The 21885-nt window shown below is 43.8% G+C and overlaps 1 protein-coding gene across 1 annotated transcript; it reads right to left on the bottom strand.

Moving 5' to 3' along the window:
• Positions 1–1260: 1260 nt before the first annotated feature.
• On the bottom strand, positions 1261–10839 carry LOC139375245 (thrombospondin-1-like). The gene is made up of 22 exons (XM_071116851.1): positions 10637–10839; positions 10410–10499; positions 9695–10254; positions 9352–9427; positions 9019–9111; positions 8805–8914; positions 8355–8480; positions 7627–7723; positions 7167–7340; positions 6890–7066; positions 6621–6794; positions 6237–6517; positions 5897–6115; positions 5688–5795; positions 5371–5530; positions 5158–5276; positions 4432–4666; positions 4019–4246; positions 3627–3898; positions 3418–3515; positions 3164–3303; positions 1261–3050 (listed from the first exon to the last, which is right to left on the bottom strand). The coding sequence occupies exons 2-22, from the start codon at positions 10471–10473 to the stop codon at positions 3043–3045; spliced, it is 3519 nt and encodes a 1172-aa protein (XP_070972952.1). The 5' UTR covers positions 10474–10499; positions 10637–10839; the 3' UTR covers positions 1261–3042.
• Between the last annotated feature and the right edge of the window lie 11046 nt (positions 10840–21885).

Raw genomic sequence — 21885 nt, forward strand, 5'->3', positions numbered from 1 at the left:
TCACACGAATATAATACACATTGTACATGTGTGAAATTGGACAAATGTAAGCACCCATCTAATTATTATTATTTCACAAAAGCAGTTTAACACCAATTCACTTAGTCAGTATATGTCTCTGAAGGGAAACCGACGTCGCAATCTATCAAATCATTATTGCAGGTATTGACAGAATAGTATGGTTTAATCAGAGTGATTTGAGTAGCCAATGCCATCCTCTAGGTATGATCTGCTAACTTTCATTCCATAACAATGAGGTAAACTCTGAGGTAAAGAGAGCAGTAGCAAGCAGGGTCTGTCTGGACTTGGATTTGGCATGTATTTGCAGTGTTGCCTTTGACTGTCAGAGATGTGCCATGTAAAATGCCTGAATCAACCCTCCTTAATTATATTTGTACACAATATACACTGAGCGTACAACACATTAGGATCACACAGACTGACCAGGTGAAAGCTATGATCCCTTATTGATATCACCTGTTAAATCCACTTCAATCAGTGTAGATGAAGGGGAAGAGACAGGTAAAAAATAAATAATAATAAGCCTTGAGACATGGATTGTGTATGCGTGCCATTCAGAAAGTGAATGGGCAAGACAAAAGATATAAGTGCATTTGAACAGGGTATGGTTGTAGGTGCCAGGCACACCGGTTTGTGTCAAGACCTGCAACGCTGCTGGATTTTTCATGCTCAACAGTTTCCCGTGTGCATCAAGAATGGTCCACCACTCAAAGGACATCCTGCCTTTGGAGTGGGCCAGCAACCCTGTGGAATGCTTGCAGCACTTTTTGTAGAGTCCATGCCCTGACGAATTGACACTGTTCTGGGGGCAAAGGGGAAGGTGTTCCTAATGTTTTGTCAACTCAGTGTACAAGCTCACTGTCTCTTAGCACCTCTACAAAAGCCAAAGAGCAAAGGCTGTAGGTCTGTGGAATGCCTCAGATAGGTGTGACTCTGTAAGCTATTTTAGGTTTTATTCACTGGGAAATTCCAAGAAAACTAGACACATTGCTGTGGGTTATATTGTGTAATAGCTCTACATTTGTAATAGTATAAGGTGGTAGACATTGACGCAACTTGAGTTTTTTCCATAAACTAATCATTTTGAAGGCTTTGTTGCTAAATTCCTTGTCTCCTTAGGTGTGGGGATATTGTAGTGTGAAAGTTCTTTGAATGTGGACTTTAGTTCATCCTAAATTTCCATGCTGTTCACTTCTCAAGGATACTCCCTTTCTTCGAGGACTAATGTGATAGATTCCATCAGAGTTTACAGAACATGTTTAATGCTTCATAGTACTGTGCATATCAAAAGCTGAGAATACATCCATAAGCAAGCAAAGGACAAAAACAATGATAATATATTTTTCCTGATGTATTTATTGTTCGGTTGACATTACAAAATGTAAAACTATGGTAAAAATGTTTATAGACAAGCATCACTTATAGTAAAGTTTAAAAAAAAACTGAACAAAACAATATCCAAAGACATCCTCATGTCAGTGTGCAAACAAGTTTATCCAATCAGGAACACGGATCACGTTTCTTGATAAATTATTTAAATAGCATATATCTACACGTTAAATAACCTCTTAACATAGAACAGACAAACATAACAATAATTTATCCATTACAAATGCACAGGACATACATAAAGCACAACATATTTCAGAAAACGTTTTTAAAACTTTAGGGGAATTTTCTGCTACAAAAAAACATTTTATATACATCATAAAAAAATGATTGTACTACAGTGACGCACAAAAAAAGAAGCCAACCTATGTATACTCTGGTGCTAAAAGGGTACTCTCATGTTTTGTTGGTTTCAATCAAAAAAATAATGAGGTAATATTTGTACATAAAGGTTTTCCTTTGTTTTCCCCATCAGAAATATACACACATTCTCAAGCACACAAGTCAGACATACTGTGCAGAAGAACAATGGGATTTAAATGACACCTAATTTGTCTATTTTGGAAGGTTGGCGTGAGAGTTAATACTGCACCCTGCTATGAGAGGACTTTTTTAGAGGGATTTATACCCTGTTTCAAGATTCCAGTTATTTCGAACAGGTTTTAATGACAATAAGACAGAGATGAATAAAGATGATAGATATCCTAACTCTAGGATCATGTGTCAATACTCTCAACTGGTAGCAAATAAAATAAATAATAACTTATGTACAACCTTGGTAACAATAGTCCTCTCAAGGCAGGTTAGACTGGCCCATGTGTTTCTGTCCCTCTCCACTAATGTCTGAGCTAAGATGGAAAAAAACGACATCCTGGAATCCTGGCGAAATAGCAGTTGTGTTGTTCGCTAGTAGTCTATATTGGCTTTGGGTGCTAGTCCTGCTTCTGTGCTCATTCCATATATCATCTAGAGTTCTTTCCTGAGAAACCACTTAGCAAGCCTGGTCAAACCCTGAAGACATACTTCATACTGAGCTGAACTGCAAGGGTCTACTAGAAGCCACTAAGTTACCGAATTTGAAATGGCTAATGCCTTGACTACAATTGTCTTTATCACAAAGCTCTTCATGGGTAGCATACACGCAGACAAACATTCACTCTCATTGATAGTAACAGCCAATCCATACCGTCCACGGTCCCTCAATAGTTCCTTTAAGAGGCATCTCTGGCCCATCTGGAGTAAATATCCTACTGCTTTCTTCATTTGGAAACAAGTCAAGTCCTTTTGAGTCCACTGCAGAGCTGAAGTAATGCTCGGAAATAATGAAAATACTCTTCCCTTTAGACCTCCATCCAGAGTGGGATAGCAACTAATTCAGAAGTGCAGATAAATCTATCTGATTTCTTCACTGAGCAAAGTTATGCTCAACCTGCTGTTAGTGCAGGGGTCTAGTCATCATAGGGCAGGCAGTTAGCCTATGTCCATTCTGCCTCAATCCCACACACTTGCTCTCCATTCCACCAATGTGCTTGTCGCAAAGTAAAGAGTAATAAAGATATGGTCCCAGGTCATATGTTACATTTATATTTGAGCAGGTAAATACATTCTTCTAAGAGCCTCTCTCTAATCCGATTAAGAATCTGCAGGAAAAAGAGAAGGAAAGAATCAGTTAAAACCCTGTACATATTTTGACTCAAAGGGCATGAGCAAGTATTTTTTTTTGTTTGACAAAACATTCCTGAAAGCATCTTACCTTTGCATTCATATTTGAGGTCTGAGAAGTATGTCATCTCCTGAGAGAAGACATACATGCCTAGTCTTCCACCAGCATAGGTCTTGTCGTAGATATTTCCGGAATCGGCCATGATTCTCTTGCCTTCATACATCACAACTCTGAAAGGAAGGAAGATGACATGAGATCATTAGCACATGAAAGCAGGAGTTTATGTGGCTTCAGTAAAGGCAGAGGAGCTAAAGAGTTCAGAGCTAAAGCTAATCTGAGCTCACCTGATGAGTCCAGACTTGGGCCTGTGGATCAGGTGCCATCTGTAGGCGGTGTAGTCTTTCCAGCCAATGTTCTTGGGGTCGTGCCACAGAGTACGCACCTAAGAGGAGGAATAACAAAAAGACATGAGAATTGTTTCCTACCCAGTGGTTTTCTCTCTCACTGCTCTTATGTGCTTTGGGCTTGTAATGTGGACTGAAGCTGACCGTACCTGTCCAGCAGTGTCACCGGTGTGCCAGAGGGCGTTCCTCAGATGCTCCCCAGGTCCTGTGGTGGAGTTGACCACTTTGATGGACACTCCGGAGTAGCCCTGAGCTCTGGTCGGCGTGTGGGACCAGTAGGTCTGTGTGATCTGCTTCCACATTACCACGTAGAACCTGGAGCTGGACTGGTACCCAAACACAAATCCAGCATAGTCATCGTCCCTGTCTGTGTTGATAAAGAATGTTCCACTGAAGTCCACTGCGTTGAACTCATCGAACCCTGTAGACAACAAAGAAGTTGGTTAGGACTTTTCTCAATGGACCCATAATCTACGAATGGTAGTTTTGTAGTTGTTCTCTTTAGTTCCTAAGGTTTTATATATATGTTACAAGTACGTACCAACAGCGATGCCAGGGTCACAGTTGACGGTCTGCACCAGTTCTTTGCCCTGGTGACGGACCACCCAGTTGGGGTCGATCTGGGAGGTTCCCTTGGGGTCCAGTGGTACCATCTGGAACCTGCGGAAGTCCGTCTCACTGATGGCAAAGTTCTCAGGGCACACATCGTAGATATCAAGAATGTTGTCTTGGTCAAAGTCATCTTTGCAAACATCTCCACGACCATCACCTGAGAGGAAGAGGCAGAGAAATGCACTTAGACATTTCTTCATGGAGACAACAAGCTAACCAACCCTATAGTAATCTCTGTGACTGCATTTCTGTAGAGAGTACTTTGTCTTTCTAGATGAATCATTCAATAGGTCAGTTGAATGGCGCCAAGGTTTGATAGAGCTACCGAAGAGAGTGACTCACCATCAGAGTCCAGCTGGTCAGGGTTAAAGGCCAGCCTACAGTTGTCCTTGTCGTCAGGGATACCGTCGTTGTCATCATCGTGGTCACAGGCGTCACCCTTGCCGTCTTTGTCGTGGTCGGCCTGGTTGGCGTTGGGGATATAGGGACAGTTGTCCAAGTTGTTCTGATGACCATCCTCATCAATGTCCTGGTTGTTGTCGCACTTGTCTCCCACACGGTCTGAGTCAGAGTCAATCTGTAGAACAACACAATTAATTTAGTCTTCACAAAAACACATTATTTCACACTTGTATGAGATAAACGTGGCTCTAATTCAATGCACTCAGACATAATGAATGTATTTCACCACTCTCAACTTAAGTAATCTCCCTCAATATGAGAGGTGCTATTCTATCCCTCATCCTTGTGCCCCCTTGTCTTCAGGTATGCTAGTAATTTCCCTTCAAACAAGAATACTGTTTCCTTGCACCTTGGCAAGACTACACACACACCCATACACATTCATATCTATTCAGAAGGGGGGAATGAATAAGGAGAGGGGGAGAATTGCACTCATTCTTCTCCCAGCTTTCACATTTTCACATTCCTGTCTTTCATTAAAGCTGAGCACAGGTGCAATCTATGGCTACTGTCCTAAGAGGCGGGGCTCTATGATAGTTCTACTTCCCTCCAAGATACTTGATAAGATTGGGTTCTTATGTAGTAGAAGATGAAAGCTGCAGTTACCTGGTCTGGGTTGTTTTCAAGAGGGCAATTGTCGCAGTGGTCTCCCACTCCATCCCCGTCAGTGTCTCTCTGGTCCACATTGTAGACGTATGGGCAGTTGTCCCTCTCATTTAGAATGCCTGCGAAGTGAACACACATTTATATCAGTCTATGACAACTTTTAAGGACTGAGAGATTTCATTGTCTAATGTTGAAGGAGTGATGATCTCTTACCATCACCGTCAATGTCAATAGCACAGGCATCCCCCTCTCCATTGTTGTCTGTGTCGACTTGGTCGGGGTTGCTCTCATGCACACAGTTATCACATCGATCACCAACGTCATCTCTGTCCACATCATACTGAGCGGGGTTGTAGACCATTGGGCAGTTGTCCTAATAATTTGAAAAAATTTACACCATTACTACATTGTTCATATGCTACTAGCTTTCCCCCTGACTCCTCCAATGTATCTAACCCATAAGAGAAAGGACTACTGATAGCTTTGTTTGGTTTCTTTGTGGATAACCAAGTCCTGTTTTGATCTCTTACCCTATCATCAGGGATCCCATCGTTGTCATCATCGTTATCGCAAGCGTCACCAAGCCCATCTTTGTCGTGATCCTCCTGTCCAGAGTTGGGAAGGTTTGGACAGTTGTCCTGAAAAAAAAAAGGGTTGGTTAGAGAGTCATAACCACAATAACACAGTGGAGAAGCTAGGAATGGACTTTGTGCAGTGCTGGGGGAGTGGTCCTTCCTACCTTCTTGCAGTGGTAGGTGGCATTCTCCACACACAGGAGGTCTTTGTTGGGCCATCCATCCAGGTCAGTGTCATCTCCACAGATGTGACCATTGCCAGCGTAACCTGGTTTGCACTCACAGCGGAACATAGTGTCGCTGAACTGACCCAGGTATATACAGTTGGCATTCTTGTTGCAATCATGGCTGCCGTCTTGGCAGGGGTTACGGGGTGTGCACACCTAGGGGGAAGGGAGAGATGCATACTAAAGGGTTAAGATGTGCTGCTGACCTCCTAGCATTAGAATAAATAGAAATCCTCACACTTGTGTATTTTGTTGCAGTAGCCAGAGTTTGTCTCACCTGTTTCTTGGCTGTGGCCTGCTCCACTCCTCTCCCGAAGGGCTGTTGTCCTGAGTAGCGAGGGGGGCAGGCAAGGCAGTTGTAACCAGGCTCAGTGTTCTCACAGCGGTGGACTCCGTTGAGTGTGAAGCATGCGTCACGGACCTCCTTGCACTCATCGATGTCCTTGCAGTTGATGCCGTCTCCGGTGTAGCCCACTGGGCATGCGCCACACTTCCAGGAACCATCATCAAAGCTGGTACACTTAGCACCAGCAAAGCAGGGGTTGGACAGACAGCCATCTATATAAAGAAGCATATTGATTTTAAAATACTGAACAAAAATGGATTTGTACACTTTTAGGTAAAAATAATAAATGCCATAATCTATTAATACAATTCGTACCAATAGGGCAGTCCTCTTTTCCACACAGTTGGGATGTTTTGCCGTCACCCTGACATTCCTTTCCTCCGTATTTGGGGGTGGGGTTGTTACAAAGACGCTGGCGAGTCTGGAATCCACCTCCACAGGTGACAGAGCAGGTGTCCCATAAAGACCAGGGTCCCCAGACTCCGTCAACTAAAGTACAGTGAGAGAGAGAGAGAGATGGGTTACAGCTGTATCTCCAGACAGATAGATAGGCACATGTGTTTAGATGCTGCTCTTCTTCTTACTTGGACATGGTGATTTCTGGCAGACCTCGGTCTCTCTGCCCTGTCCTTGGCAGTCTCTGCCTCCCATCTGGGGAGTTGGGGAGTTGCAAAGGCGAATGCGGGTGATGACTCCTTCACCACAGGTCACAGAGCAGGAGGACCAGGGAGACCAGTGGCTCCAGCCACCATCCTGCTTGACTGTAAAGGATAGACACATAATTATTAGTTAATGTGCTACTACAGTACACATGAGATGTACTGAGATATACTGTTGAGTAGAAATGGTAGGTTTACTCACAGCGCTTGTCACATTCCTGAGGGTAGCAGTCGCGGGTCTGCACAGAGGTGCCCTCGCAATTGCTGTTGATGCGGTCGCATGATCGACCTCGCTGCTGGATTCCCCGTCCACAAGACACAGAACAATGAGTCCATTCAGACCAGGGGGACCAGCCATCCTCAGCATAGTCACTCGCTGGGGGGAGAGACAATGGGAGAGCGATTAACACTGCAGAGCTCAGCCAGGGGGCAAAGGATTTTCAAATAACAGTCTATTTGAATAAATTTAGCCCTGGAGATTTGAGACCTGGCATTCCAAGGGGTACTCAGGGAATGTGAATGACTGACAAATGATAAAGGAAGACTTCTCCAAATTAAAATACACCTGATTGGCAGGTTGGTAAAAAAAGTTCATGTCCACCTCACAAAAAAGTACTACAATACTGTTACAGGCTTGTTTTCAACAGTAGAAGAGTACTTACGGGTTCCACAACGTGGGCAGCACTCTCCATCGGGCACGGTGGCGTTGGCACAGGGCATCAGGGGACAAGAGATTTTGCGACACACAGTGGCAGAGTTCTATAGAGAGGATTGCTAAAATTAGTAAATAGTTTGTCTCCAGAGCAGGCTGTCCAGCTACAACAAGGACAACCAGGAAAATAATCTGGACCATTAACTTTGCATTGCGCAAAAGTGGTTGCTGCTTTGCCAGGACTAATTGCTATGTTTGGGAACATTGGGATGATGTTTGGCTGGGGCAGAGGGATCCCCGCTGTGCTACTGTCCTAGATCTGTGCACCTGCTCTAGGGTTCAGGACAAGCACTGTGCTGGGGGTCTGGAGGGAAGGACGGTGACAGTGGGAAAGGCAGAACAGAGGGTCTCTGCAGATGTACTAATTAAATACACATTCTTGATACTTAGCCAACTAGATAACTACAATAACACCCTTAGTGAGAGAGAAAGTGAGAGAGAGAGGAGTTTGACAGGGCAGAATCCCCCTACTGCGTTATTGCTATTCTCTCAAACATCTCATTAGAGGTGAGGTGATGGCTAGCAGACAGACACTGCCTAGTCACAAGAGCCTAAACACAAGAGCCCATTAACACCTCACTACAGAAGGGGTTGAGGAGCTACTGCCTGGTTTTCACACAGTTTACTACTGGCTGGGTTACTGAATAACTGCATTCCACCAAGTGTGATGACACCTACCTGGCAGGTACACTCTGTGCAGCCGTCCACGGTCCACTCATCTTTGTCCTTGTGCACAATGCCGTTGTGAAGACAGACCCCACTGTGGATTCTCATCTGGTTCATGAGCAGAGTGCTCTCCTTATTCTGAACACAGCAGAGGGGAGGGAGAGAGAGGGACATGTGTTTAGACAATAGGATGGAAACGTTTACATAGCCACGGTTCCAGTATAATTAATTACCAATCAACATTGGGATTAAGACATAGCTTGATTTAACTAAAGCAAATACAAATTCAATGGCAGCCAAACATATTTGTGTATTCACATGGCAGCCATTATGATCTGTCAGGGCCTGCCATTCCAAGGGCAAGTGGCTGTGCAGTGGAGAGGTTTTAACTGGGAACAGATAGACTTGAGAGGGAGGGAGGAAGGATGACAGTGCACAGACCCAGCTGCTTTCTGTGCTTACCACTCTGTTGAGCTCGTTTGACAGCTGCTTAACAACCACGCCGAGCCCCTTGAGCTCCTTGAACATGCTGGTGATATCCTCACAGGAAAAGCCACAGACCTGCTGAATTTCTAAAGAGGAGAAAAGCAATCAGTTAGTCACCTCCCTCCTTCACATGAGCACAGACCAGTAGGATCAAATGGCCTTGTCCCTGCAGAGTGAAGTATGGTCTCACCTTTGCTTTTGTGGCCAGTGTATTCAGTCCTTATTGCTGGGCTAGACCCATTGACTGGGTTGTCCAGGGTCATGACATCAGCCAATGTTTCAGCTGGAGGAGGACAGACAGTAATTTCCATGAACATCATAATAACATCCACCTGAAGAGACTTTATTAATGGCCATATAGAATTCCAGTACTAGTAATTATATTTGGTAATGAAAGGCATTTAGATTTTTACAACTAAAAAGCAATGGATAACATCAACTTATACAGTAATTCCAACATTTAAATGCAAAAATAACATTTTTATAACATATTTATAACATTAATTTTGTAAATCACACTTACAGCTTTGGCATCCCTTATTGCGCATGATTGCCTCCAAAGTGGTTCCAAAAACGAAGCGCACGTTCTGAAGCACTCCCTGCACAAATACACATTCCAGTTAGAGCTATTCCATATTCACACGTCTACAACTTTTCAATACATTTCCTTAGGGATAATAATATCTAACTGTTTATGTCAAATAATATCACATCTCTGGACGCCAAACGTTGCGCAGTGCGCGATCCACGAGGTTGGGGCTACTCAGACTAGGCTATAAACTTCAGAAGTGTAACATTTATTTTTAAACATAATTACAACATTATTTGCAATGTATTTATGAACACATGAATCAAGTCATATTTACCATAAATCTGTCTTTCACAGCTCCTTTTCCAATTCTCAGACGGGCAATGTCAGCAACCTCATGCGTCAGGACCTTTTGGATGGGCACGTCTATTTCGGATATATTGATCTCTTCACATCCTACGAACAGCTGGGCACGATCTTCCTGAATGAACAGCGTGATATTCTTCCAATGTCCTGTCGCTAGATCTGCATCTTCTATGGACACTACCTGTTGCTTGTTCCCGGTGGAGTATACCACATCCAGAGTTTGCGCCTTGCCATTAGAAATAATTTCGAATATCGGTCCTGATCCGTCATTCTTCTCCACAGTCAAAATACTACCCCTGGTTTTCTTGAACTGCTTGAAGTTGACGAGGAGAAGGAATCCTCTTTCAGCTTGTACTGAATCAATGAGGTCCCTGAAGGAGATCTCGGGAACCGGGGGGATCAGGTCTGCGTTCAAGACCTTATAGGCTGGGCTGTAGGGATCTGCGCCTTTTACCAAGGTAACTCCTTGGTGCCTCTTGTTCACTTTCACAAGCTCGAATAGGTCGTATACACCGTTATCATCTTCACTCTCTGTGAAGGGAGAAACTGTAGTGAGTCTCTCTTGGAAACTTCACGTTCACAGACAAAACATTGCAGGAACTTTTAACAGAATAATTCCATTGTTGATATTAAAAAGCATATTGTCAAAAATGTTATAATGTTTACCCAAGTTTCCAAAAACTCACCTGCCACACGGCTGCCCTCACAAGTCCAAAGCACCAAAAGGAGAAATACTCCTATCAACTTCATCTTGAAACCTCAGAAATCTGTTTCAACTAGAATAGCAAAACAGTTAAATAGGTAGTCATTTACACACTTCTCAATATTACAGGCCCATTATGAAAACGTAATAAGTATCTTTTAAAAAGCTACATGTTATTTAAAGAAAATATTATTATTAGAATTTACCAACCTGAATAAAATAAATAAATCACAGATGGATCAGTTGAGGAAAGCCCTGGATTTTCACAGTTTTGTTGTTCCGTTATTTCTTCTTAAATTCTCCAAGTTTATTCCCTTCCTTGAATAGTTTTAGTAATCTTATGTTCGCTGAAAACTCTTTTTCAAGTTTGTTCTTTCTTTATTCTGATGCTCAAACTATTCTACTAACACTGCGGGCATAAGTGCTATTTCAATAGTTTCATGACATTCCTGAGACAACATCTCCTCCAATCAGATCGCAGAAAGAAAAAGGGACGACCTTATCTTCTTACCTCATGACGTTGAGAGTAATATCCAAGGCGAAGGCTACACATAGGAAAAAAATGCATTCCAGAGCCGAATTTCCATATAAATATTTTATAGAGGACAGGGGCCAACCAGTCGTTTCCTGTAAAAAGTACATTCTTTGTCAAATATGCTTCCCACTTTATTTTCTTTGTCTCTTTTTAATAAAATGTACAAAAAAATGTCATGATTTACAGAATTAACCATGTAGATCCCCTTAAAATAAAAACATGTGGATTGTTAGCCAATATGTTTTTGAGATAGTCATATATAAATGGAAAAATAATACTTTAATATGATATAAGCTAATGGCAAATGTATATATAAATTAATGTGAATATTTTGGCTTTTTGAGAGGATGCATAGGCCTCTTTTTGAGAGGATCTATTCCTCTTGCCATTCACAGTTCATCCACTGGGAGGCGATGTGTGAGTTTAGATTTGAGTTGGTCAGACTTTCCATCCTCACATGAAGATGAGAAAAGTGAAGAAAGTATAACTTCAGAAAACGTTATTGCCACTAGGGATTTTGGGCCAGACTAGTAGACTATATTTAGGATTTTATTTGGGTATTTAAGATTTTATTCCGTTATTACACTTCAGCTGATACTGAAACCGTTCATGTTTATTGATCATGTATTAATTTTGTATTATAAATTAAACAAAAAAAGGGAAATAATCGTCCTCATATGTATCTGATCATTTTCATCACTTCCTTGTGTTTCTTTGCCTAACATGACATCACCAATCATGTGAAAGGTAGAGCCATGCATAGCCTATGAGTCATTCTTAAACCCTCTTAAACCTCCTTTTGGTTGCCCCCTATTATGTAATGACAGATTCCCCCCTTCCTGATTGAGAATTGTTCCACATTTCACTTTCTCAGATGAAGCATTTTACCCAAAATCAATGTTAGCTAATTATTGGAAAAGTAACTTCCCTCCAGATGTGGATAGGAGCAGAAATGAGGAAGAGACAATGACAGTGATGGAAACACTCTGGACAAACAGCAGAAGACTCACAGCACCTCACCGCCGATGCATCATGATTTACTCCCTAAAATAGAGGGGGTCCTATAAATACATGAGATAGACAGAACCCTGAGTGTGATTGTGTGCAGGCAACATCTGGACACCTGAACCAGCGCCAGCAGCATATACATACCATTGGAATGTGAAAGACTTATGACTGGGAATACTTACGACAGCTGTAGTAGGCTATTCACATCAGTGTTTCAGTAGTTTGGGGAATCAGGAAATGATAATGCAATAGTGCTCAAGGGTCAAATAAATGTATGCTCTAATGGAAAATGTCCTCGGGGGTGGGGTGGATGGATTGGAAAAGAGTCTCATATTTCAGAGACAAGTTGGGAGCACACAGAGAACATACGCAGGTGTGACCAAGCGTGTCAGATGGGGTATGTTTGTGACCTCACAGCATGGGAGGCGGGGTTGGCGTTGTGTGTATGTGTGTGAGGAGGGGCTGTTGTAGGAACATGCCAGGTCCTGATGAATACTCATCCAACCACCCAGCAAGCCAAGTTCAGACTGCAGCGGAAACAGACCATAGATAGCAGTGTTTACTCTCTCTCTCTCTCTCTCTCTCACACACACACACACACACACACACACACACACACACACACACACACACACACACACACACACACACACACACACGAAGTAGAGACGTATGATTTTCAGGGTAGGAGGTAGAGAGTTTGTGTGTTTAGTCTTTCTTAAGAATTTCTACGCAGTGTCTCACCCTTGACCATCTGTCTCATTCCCAAGTATCTAAACAAAGGAAGCACTGACCAATGACATCATTCATTAATCCTGTCTATTGCTGTGAATACCTTCCCATCCAGGACCGGTAATGTCTTACCAGTAACTCTGTTAGATATAGCAATAAACATACGTTGTGTACTTAAACATAGTAGATCTATGCTCTGTCTACAACTATATCCGTTGAATACTTTGCTGGCTTAGCTAGCAACTATGACAGTGTCTCTAGGTACTGACCAGACTGCAGGCTGATTGATTTTTACCTTGACACATCCGGGTCAGAGGAGCTGGACAAGGCTGCTTCATGAATTGCCTGAAGGAAATGCAGAGGCCAAAATGAAGATGTGCATTTCTGGAGTGGAGGTAAATAGAGTATGATCGTTTCAGTAAGATGCCATGACTGGGGTCTGCTGTGGCCACAATAGATACATGTCCATAACGTTTTCTGGCTTTGGTTCTGAAGACAAATGCTGTATGGTTTTAACTTTCTTTAACTTTTAGAAATACAATTGTGTGAGCAAAATCATTTTGATGAGTTGTGGGAGGAATGGTTCACTATTATCTATCATTATCATACATCAGTTTGAAAGTCAATGTCTATCAGATGTATAAGAGATTCTAAACATGACAGTGCATGTTAGTAGATCACATGGATTTGTGTTTCACTCTTAACCATCTGTATGCTGACCCCATGCAGATGAGTGATGAGAGTTTCCTGGTCCTGCAGCTCCAGGGCTCCTATCCCTGTGATCGATCAATGGCAGTTTATGGGTTTTATTAGACTGTGCGTGATCCAGCAGGCTAGCGTTAGCATACTTTCAGATGAGGAACCTCATCCATGTGCCCTAAGGCCTGGAATCTACAACCACTCATGGTGAGTCAGTCAACGCACATTAGCACTCACCTCCACCAGCCTGCACGATTTCCCACTCCATGCCCTGCAGCCATGCATTTTACTGCAGCAACCATGAGAAGTCCTTACGGAAAGAGGTGTGGCGTGAAGGAGGGGGTGTATTTGCAACTGTGTTTTGGCTAACGTTTTAGCTTGAGGCACATTTGTCACATGAGTGCTCAGGAGTGACTGCTTCAATAAATCATCTCCAAAAATGCAAATATAAGACACCAGTGCCAGGGCCTTATATTTGTGAGAGCACAAGTGGATCATGTTCAGGAGGATCAAGCAGCCTTGAATGTCAGGTGACCATCGCCAGATGATAGAAGTTGAATCATTGTTGGCCAGTTCCTTGAGCACAGTGAAGACTTGCAGGGGAACACATGGCAGGGCTCTAGTTGGGGAGATGACATGAAAGTTATATGCAAAAAATATGTTCCCCTTATTAAACAGTCTCTAGCCCCTTTTCCATCAAACAGACAGATTCTTCCATGGAAGTTTGAGAACCAAACCATCTAAACATGTGAACCAAACCATCTAAACATGAGAACCAAGCCAGGGAACATGAGAACCAAGCCAGAGAACATAAAATAATTTGTTGCCAGACTTGGCCAAAGGCTTTTCTTGTTCTGCTGTTTGTTATCTGGAACATGCCAAAGTCCTGAAATGAATTTGAACTGCTGGCCGTGGTAAATCACTGATGGTAATCCACGCTTCATCCCTAAAGGCTTACATGGGAAGTATGGCTTTTAACATGGCCTTAGAACTGTCTGGCACGATTTGATCTAAATTATGTAGTATTTGGTGATTCTGATTGTTTAGTAGTCATATGTACAGGGTTGCAGGTGTGATTGCAGGGTTCAGTGAAAATCTCAGGCTTCGAGCTCCAACATGCAGGACTAAGTGAAATAGGTAGCTGACTAGTGGTGGGTATTCAGCAACAATATTGTCTGAGGGTAGAAACTGTTGGCCAGTCTTTTCAGTTTTTGCCATGATGCTCTTGTACTGCCCATGTCTGAATGATTGAAGAGGGGACAACGGGGCAAGGCTTGGGTGGCTGGGGTCCCTGATGATCGTCTTGGCCTTCCTGCGAACCATGGTGTTGTAGGTGTCCTGTAGGGCAGGCAGAGGGCACCAAATGCTGAGTTCGGCTGCACGCATCACCCTCTGAAGAGCCTTGTGGATTGCAGTGGTGGAGTTGCTGTACCAGGCTATGCTGCAGCCCGACAGTATGCTCTCGATGGTGCTCCTGTAGAACACTGTGAGGGCCCTCGGGACAGGCTGAATTTCTTCAGCATCCTGAGGTTGAAGAGTTGCTGTCGAGCATTCTTCACTGTGGTGTCCGTGTGGTTAGACAATTTCAGCTTTCTGAAATGTGTATGTCGTGGAGTTATTGACTGTCTCCACGGCGGCCCCGTTAATGAGGATGAGGGCATGTCCAGCCTGGTTCCACCTGGAGTGTTGCTAACGTTGAGGGAGAGGTTGCTTACCTTGCACCGCGCTGTCAGAGTGCCTACTTTCTCCCTGTAGGCTGTCTCATTGTTGTTGGTAATCAGGCCTACAACTGTCGTCAGCAAACTTGGTGATGGAGTTGGAAATGTGTGAGGCCAAGTAGTCGTGGGTATACAGGGAAAACATGAGGGGACTGAGGACGCACCCTTGTGGGCCCACTGAGGAGTTCATGTTGCCTACCTTCACCACTTGGGGCGGCCCGTCAGGAAGTCCAAGACCCAGTTGCATAGGGAGGAGTTCAGACCCAGGGCCTAGAGTTTTGTAATGAGCTTAAAGGCCACTATGTTATTGAAGGTCGAGCTGTAGTCGATGAACAGCATCCTCACATATGCATTCCTTTTGTCCAGGTGGGTAAAGACAGTGTGCAGTGCAATAGCGACTGAGTCATCCGTGTATCTGTCCGGGTGGTAGGCAAATTGGAGAGGGTCGAGTGTGTCGGGAAGAGAGGAGGTGATATGGTCTTTGACTAGCCTCTCGAAGCACTTCATGATGATGGAAGTGAGTGCTACTGGTCGGTAGTCATTCAGTTCTGTTACTTTCCCTTTCTTGAGCACGGGGATGATAGTGGACATCTTGAAGCAGGTGGGTATAGTGGCCTGAGCTAAGGAGAGATTGAAAATGCCAGAGAACATAACAGCCAGCTGTTCTGCACATGTTCTGAGGGCTCGGCTAGGGATGCCATCTGCGCCGGCAGCCTTGCAAGGGTTAACACGTTTGAATGACTTACATACGTCCTCAGTGGAGACTGTAAATATGTAGCCCAAGTTGTCATGGGGGGGCTCTCTTCGGCAGCTCAGGGTCATTGTGCTCGAATCTTGAGAAAAAGGTGTTTAGCTCACCTGGTAGGTTGACGTTGTGACCAATAACATTTGATTTGATTTGATCTCTAAGGCAACATATTTTAAGGTAACTTAGCTAAAGTATTTCCAGTGCAGCGAGTTAGCTAACATTGGAGTCCTCTTGGAGCCATGATTGGAAGAAGATGATGAATTGGTGGCAGTGACTCTGCTCGATTCCTGGAGGTGAGGTCATAGTGTGATTAGGTTGGATGCACTTCTTTCAAAGGTCTTGTCTTCACTCATTGTTTAAAGACGGACACCAAGTCATCCACAGTGCTTCTTGCGTGCCAAACATGCAAGCCCAAAACATTCTAGCTAATTGGTTCGGAGCTGGTGATAATGGACGACCAGCTGCCTTCCAAGGTAAAGGTATTTGCCACTGTGTTTTGCCTGGTCCATGCACTGTACTAAGTTAACTGTATGGATGAATAATGAGCTGACAGACCACATGCCACTAAACTCCTAGCCAGAGAGGCCACTGAATCCAAGAATGTAAAAAAGCATTTAGCATGTAACCCCGTCTTTTGTAAATGCATCGTGAAGCATTACGTTATGCAGAGCAACAAGGAGTATGATCACATTAGTGGTCCTCCTGGCGACTACACACCGTGGATAATGATGACATTGTCTGAGTGCCATGGACATTCAAACTGCACTTCAGACTGTCGTCAGTGGTTGAAAAGCTACTGTTGACTGAAAGGCACCAATGGAACGGAATGATTCTGAGGCTTCCCGTAATGACACTGATGAGGTTCAGAAGAAGATTTATTGGAAAGGGAACTCATATGTATGACTAATTATATTGTTCAGTGATGTTCTTTCAGTCTTAATGAAAAGTACATTTTTGGACAATAGCAAAAACACAAGAACGTACCATGATCCTGGAATTAAGTTGACCTCAAATGGAAAATGAATGTCCCAAAAAACACAAAGCAGACAAATATGTGAACATTTACTTGTACGAAGCAGTCACCAAGATTCTTTTCACTATAATCATACATCATGTTTTAGGGGGAATGTTTCCTGCTCCATTGCTGGAGTTTCCAGTGGACATTGTACAAACGTTTTTCAGTTCTAAACTAAGCAGCTGTAGGGATGATCTTCTTCTGTTTGTAGGCTTTTTCGGCTTTTTCGGTATGTAAACACCTCTCTAATTGAAAGGGCACAGCACCTATAAATATTGGCAAACTGTCATCTATGGCATGAATGTAATCTGAATGTCCATAGGTGTTAATCGAGTGGATCATACGAGTGCATTAGTAGAGTGGTGAACACATTGGGCAAACATGCTCACGCTCGCACACAAGGGCAGTCTTTTCACTGTACAGAACACCAGCCTGCCTCTCAGACAATATTACAGTTTTATTAGTCGCACGTACAGGACACACATGGTATACACCGTCCAATGAAATGCTTACTTGCAGGTCCCTTTTTACATAAAGTAAATGGCTCAGTAGAATAGTGTGTTAGTATAAGTATAATACAAGTATAATACAGGAAGGCACAATTTACAGTACAATATGGTCACATGTATCAGGGATGGAGGGATTGGGGCAAGTGTAGCAGCAGTTGTGATGTGTATGTAGCATGAATGTGTGTGTGTGTGTCTGTGTGTGTCTGTGAATGTGTGGATGTCTGTGTGGGTGTGTGTGTGTGAGAGTCAGGTGGTCAGTTCAATTCAAGTGTTCAGCAGTCTGATGGCTTGTAGTTAGAAACTGTCTCTGAACCTGTTGGTATCAGACCTCATGCTCCTATACCATCTGCCCGACGGAAAGGACGGGATCAGCTCGTGGCTAGGGGGTGTGGGGTCCTTGATGATGCTGTGGGCCTTCCCCAGGCACCTTTTCAAGTAGATGTCCTGAATGGGTGGGGACACAGTCCCAGTGATGTACTGGGTCGTCCTCACCACTCGCTGAAAGGCCTTGACGTCATGTACAGCGCAATTTCCATACCAGGCCATGATGCAACCGATCTGGATGCTCTCGATGGTGCAGTGGTAGTATTTGGAGAGGACCCAGGGTGGCAGGCCTACAACTGTGGTGTCATTAGCAAACTTGATGATGGAGTTGGTGTCGTGCAAAGTCAGACAGTTATAGGTGAACAGGGAATACAGCAGAGGGCTGAGGACACACCACTGGGGGAGCCCTGTGTTAAGAGTCAGTGTGGAGGGGGTGTTGTTGCCAGTCCTCACAGCCTTCGGTTTGCCCGTCAGGAAGTCCAGGATCCAGTTGCAGAGGGTAGTGTCCAGACCCAAGGCTCTGAGCGTGGTGACGTGCTTGGAGGGAACAATAGTGTTGAACGCTGAACTGTAGTCAATGAACAGAATTCTCACATAGGTGTTCCTCTTGTACAGATGTGTTAGGGCCTTCAGAATAGCGATGGAAATGGCATCTTCAGTGGATCTGTTTGGTAGATAAATTGGAGTGGGTCCAGTATGCCTGGAATTTTGGTCTTGATGTGGGCCTTGACCAGCCTCTCGAATCACTTTAAGATGACAGTGGTGAGTGCGACAGGGCAATATGTCACTTTGGTTGTGTTGAGCACTGGGACGATGGTGGTCTGGTTGAAGCAAGTGTGGACTATAGCCTGGGACATGTTTAAGATGTCAGAGGAAGAGGCCCACCAGCTGTTCAACGCACACTCTGAGGACGCAGCCAGGGATGACATCTGGGCCAGTGGCTTAGTGAGTATTCACTCTTTCGAGAGTTTTCCTCAAGTCAGCCTTGGAGAGCGGAAGCGCCTAGTCGTCCGAAGCAGTGAGGGCCTTCCTGGATGGCTCAGTATTGTCTGGCTCGGAGTGAGCATAGAATGTGTTAAGCTTGACTGGGAGGGAGGCTTCGGTGGGCAGCGCACAGCTGGATTTGCCTTTGTAGTCCGTGATAGCCTGTAGTCCTTGCCACGTGCGTCTTGAGTTTGATTTGTCAAACATCAATTAGTTTGAGTTTGTATTGTCTTTTTGCGACCCTAATGGGTTCTGTGCACCTGCTTGCACTATCCCACAACAGGGAGCAGACAATACTGATTTGTGCACTGGGGTTTGCGGAACAGATCGAAGGTCAACAATGGCATGTTATCTTTCCACATACACTTCCTGTTTTATTTGCTGTGGCTACTCTGCTTTTGTTGGCTTTCTCCCCTTACAAGTCGATTCGGAAAGTATGGGTGTGCAATTTCAACTGCTCAGGCACTGGATTCTGTTTAGACCATGCATCTAAACTGCTTTGAATAATGGTGACAAATTGAAGCCAAACCTCTCTTGTGCCACCCCCCAGAAACTGAGCACCCATTAACAGCCAGTCGGCCACAGCTCTCCACTGCGCATCAGCATACATCATTCCCATGACATCATAGCAATCTTCTGATGTAGAGGTTCTAATTCTGTCAAAGCCACTTGACGGACATAGACATGAGTGCTCAGGGAGTTCTGGCTCTCAATGCTCCTATAGTATGAGTTTAAACAGTTCCAGTGTTTTTTATTGTGCCCTTTACAGGGCCAGAGTGCTCTGCTTTAGGCATTGGGCTAGTGGGTTAGATAAGACATCAATGATACTATACAACAAAGAGTCTTTGCACTTGTTTCACTCAACACAAACCTAATGAACTAGGCTTTGGATAAATAAAACATTATAATGTAAGGACGAGAATTGGATGTTCATTGATTAGTAATGAATGGGCTCCTGAGTGGCGCAGCGGTCTAAGGCACTGCATCTCAGTACTAGAGGCATCAGTACAGACCCTGGTTTGATTCCAGGCTGCATCACAACTGGCCGTAAAATCATCGGCCTTCGATTCTTGGATCATCGGCTCTTGTTGCAAACCACTTTATCATATCACGCTGTGCTCTGGCACATCATAGTAGCAAAAGTGTCAAATAAATGTAATGTGGTGGAAATATTAAGTGATATGCAGTATCTAAATTTACTTGGGGGAGGGAGAGGTTTTTTGCTTTGGGGAGGTTTGTGTTTAAAAAAAAATCATGCACAGGGGAGGGTAGTGTGTTTTACCCTGGTTTACATTCACCCTTTTGCAGGTTTTACTATATCATTTATTCCATCCTAGCCACATTTCCTCATCTGCTTGCATGCACCTCCCCTATAAGAAGTTATTTTGGTACTTCCCTTATGCACTACACTTTTCCTCCGCTAACTTTTACTATACCACAGGTCAATATAGTATACTAGTCTCACTGTCTATCCTGCCCTCTATCCACCAATCATAGTGCCAATAGTGGCAGGTGAATTGTTTGTCAATATCCGCAATAGGCTAACTAGCAATCATACCACACATAAACACATTCAAAGCTGCATAAATGTTCCATATGAATCCACAAGAATAAATAGGAATAGCTGATAGGCAGTGGAGAGGACAAGTGCATCATTGTGCATGAAAGAACAGTGAAGACATGAGACATGCAGCTCTCTATTGATCTTGTTTAGGGACAATACAATTATCCTACATAGACTATCCTACAACACCACAATGCAATGAATAATTGCATTATTGTCTTCAAGTAAGCACACAATTCTACTCTAAGTACTTTTGGGTGTCAGGGAAAATGTATGGAGTAAAAAGTACATACTTTTCGTTAGGAATGTTGTAAATGTGAAAGTTGTCAAAAATATAAATAGTAAACTACAAATACCCCAAAAAACTACTTAAGTAGTACTTTCAAGTATTTTTCTTAAGTACTTAACACCACTGATTTTACTCTACTACATTCCAAAATAAAATAATGTACTTTTTACTCTATACATTTTCCCTGACATCCAAACATACTTGTTACATTTTGATTGCTTAGCAGGACAGGAAAATGGTCCAATTCGCGCACTTACATGTATCAAGAGAACATCTCTGGTCATCCCTACTGCCTGATCTGGTGGACTCACTAAACACACATGCTTCATTTGTAAATGATGTCTGAGTGTTGGAGTGTGCCCCTGGCTATCTGTAAATGATGTCTGAGTGTTGGAGTGTGCCCCTGGCTATCTGTAAATGATGTCTGAGTGTTGGAGTGTGCCCCTGGCTATCTGTAAATGATGTCTGAGTGTTGGAGTGTGCCCCTGGCTATCTGTAAATGATGTCTGAGTGTTGGAGTGTGCCCCTGGCTATCTGTAAATGATGTCTGAGTGTTGGAGTGTGCCCCTGGCTATCTGTAAATGATGTCTGAGTGTTGGAGTGTGCCCCTGGCTATCTGTAAATGATGTCTGAGTGTTGGAGTGTGCCCCTGGCTATCTGTAAATGATGTCTGAGTGTTGGAGTGTGCCCCTGGCTATCTGTAAATGATGTCTGAGTGTTGGAGTGTGCCCCTGGCTATCTGTAAATTATGTCTGAGTGTTGGAGTGTGCCCCTGGCTATCTGTAAATGATGTCTGAGTGTTGGAGTGTGCCCCTGGCTATCTGTAAATGATGTCTGAGTGTTGGAGTGTGCCCCTGGCTATCTGTAAATGATGTCTGAGTGTTGGAGTGTGCCCCTGGCTATCTGTAAATGATGTCTGAGTGTTGGAGTGTGCCCCTGGCTATCTGTAAATGATGTCTGAGTGTTGGAGTGTGCCCCTGGCTATCTGTAAATGATGTCTGAGTGTTGGAGTGTGCCCCTGGCTATCTGTAAATGATGTCTGAGTGTTGGAGTGTGCCCCTGGCTATCTGTAAATGATGTCTGAGTGTTGGAGTGTGCCCCTGGCTATCTGTAAATGATGTCTGAGTGTTGGAGTGTGCCCCTGGCTATCTGTAAATGATGTCTGAGTGTTGGAGTGTGCCCCTGGCTATCTGTAAATGATGTCTGAGTGTTGGAGTGTGCCCCTGGCTATCTGTAAATGATGTCTGAGTGTTGGAGTGTGCCCCTGGCTATCTGTAAATGATGTCTGAGTGTTGGAGTGTGCCCCTGGCTATCTGTAAATGATGTCTGAGTGT

The sequence above is a fragment of the Oncorhynchus clarkii genome, chromosome 19 (genome assembly GCF_045791955.1).
Source record: "Oncorhynchus clarkii lewisi isolate Uvic-CL-2024 chromosome 19, UVic_Ocla_1.0, whole genome shotgun sequence".
In the NCBI taxonomy this organism is placed as follows: domain Eukaryota; kingdom Metazoa; phylum Chordata; class Actinopteri; order Salmoniformes; family Salmonidae; genus Oncorhynchus; species Oncorhynchus clarkii.

Coding starts and splice junctions, on each gene's coding strand:
- LOC139375245 (XM_071116851.1), bottom strand. CDS start 10,473: ATGAAGTTGATAGGAGTATTTCTCCTTTTGGTGCTTTGGACTTGTGAG. Junction 9,428..9,694: donor CTGTGAAAGACAGATTTATG/GTAAATATGACT, acceptor GTATTTGTGCAG/GGAGTGCTTCAGAACGTGCG. Junction 5,531..5,687: donor ATGGGATCCCTGATGATAGG/GTAAGAGATCAA, acceptor TCAAATTATTAG/GACAACTGCCCAATGGTCTA.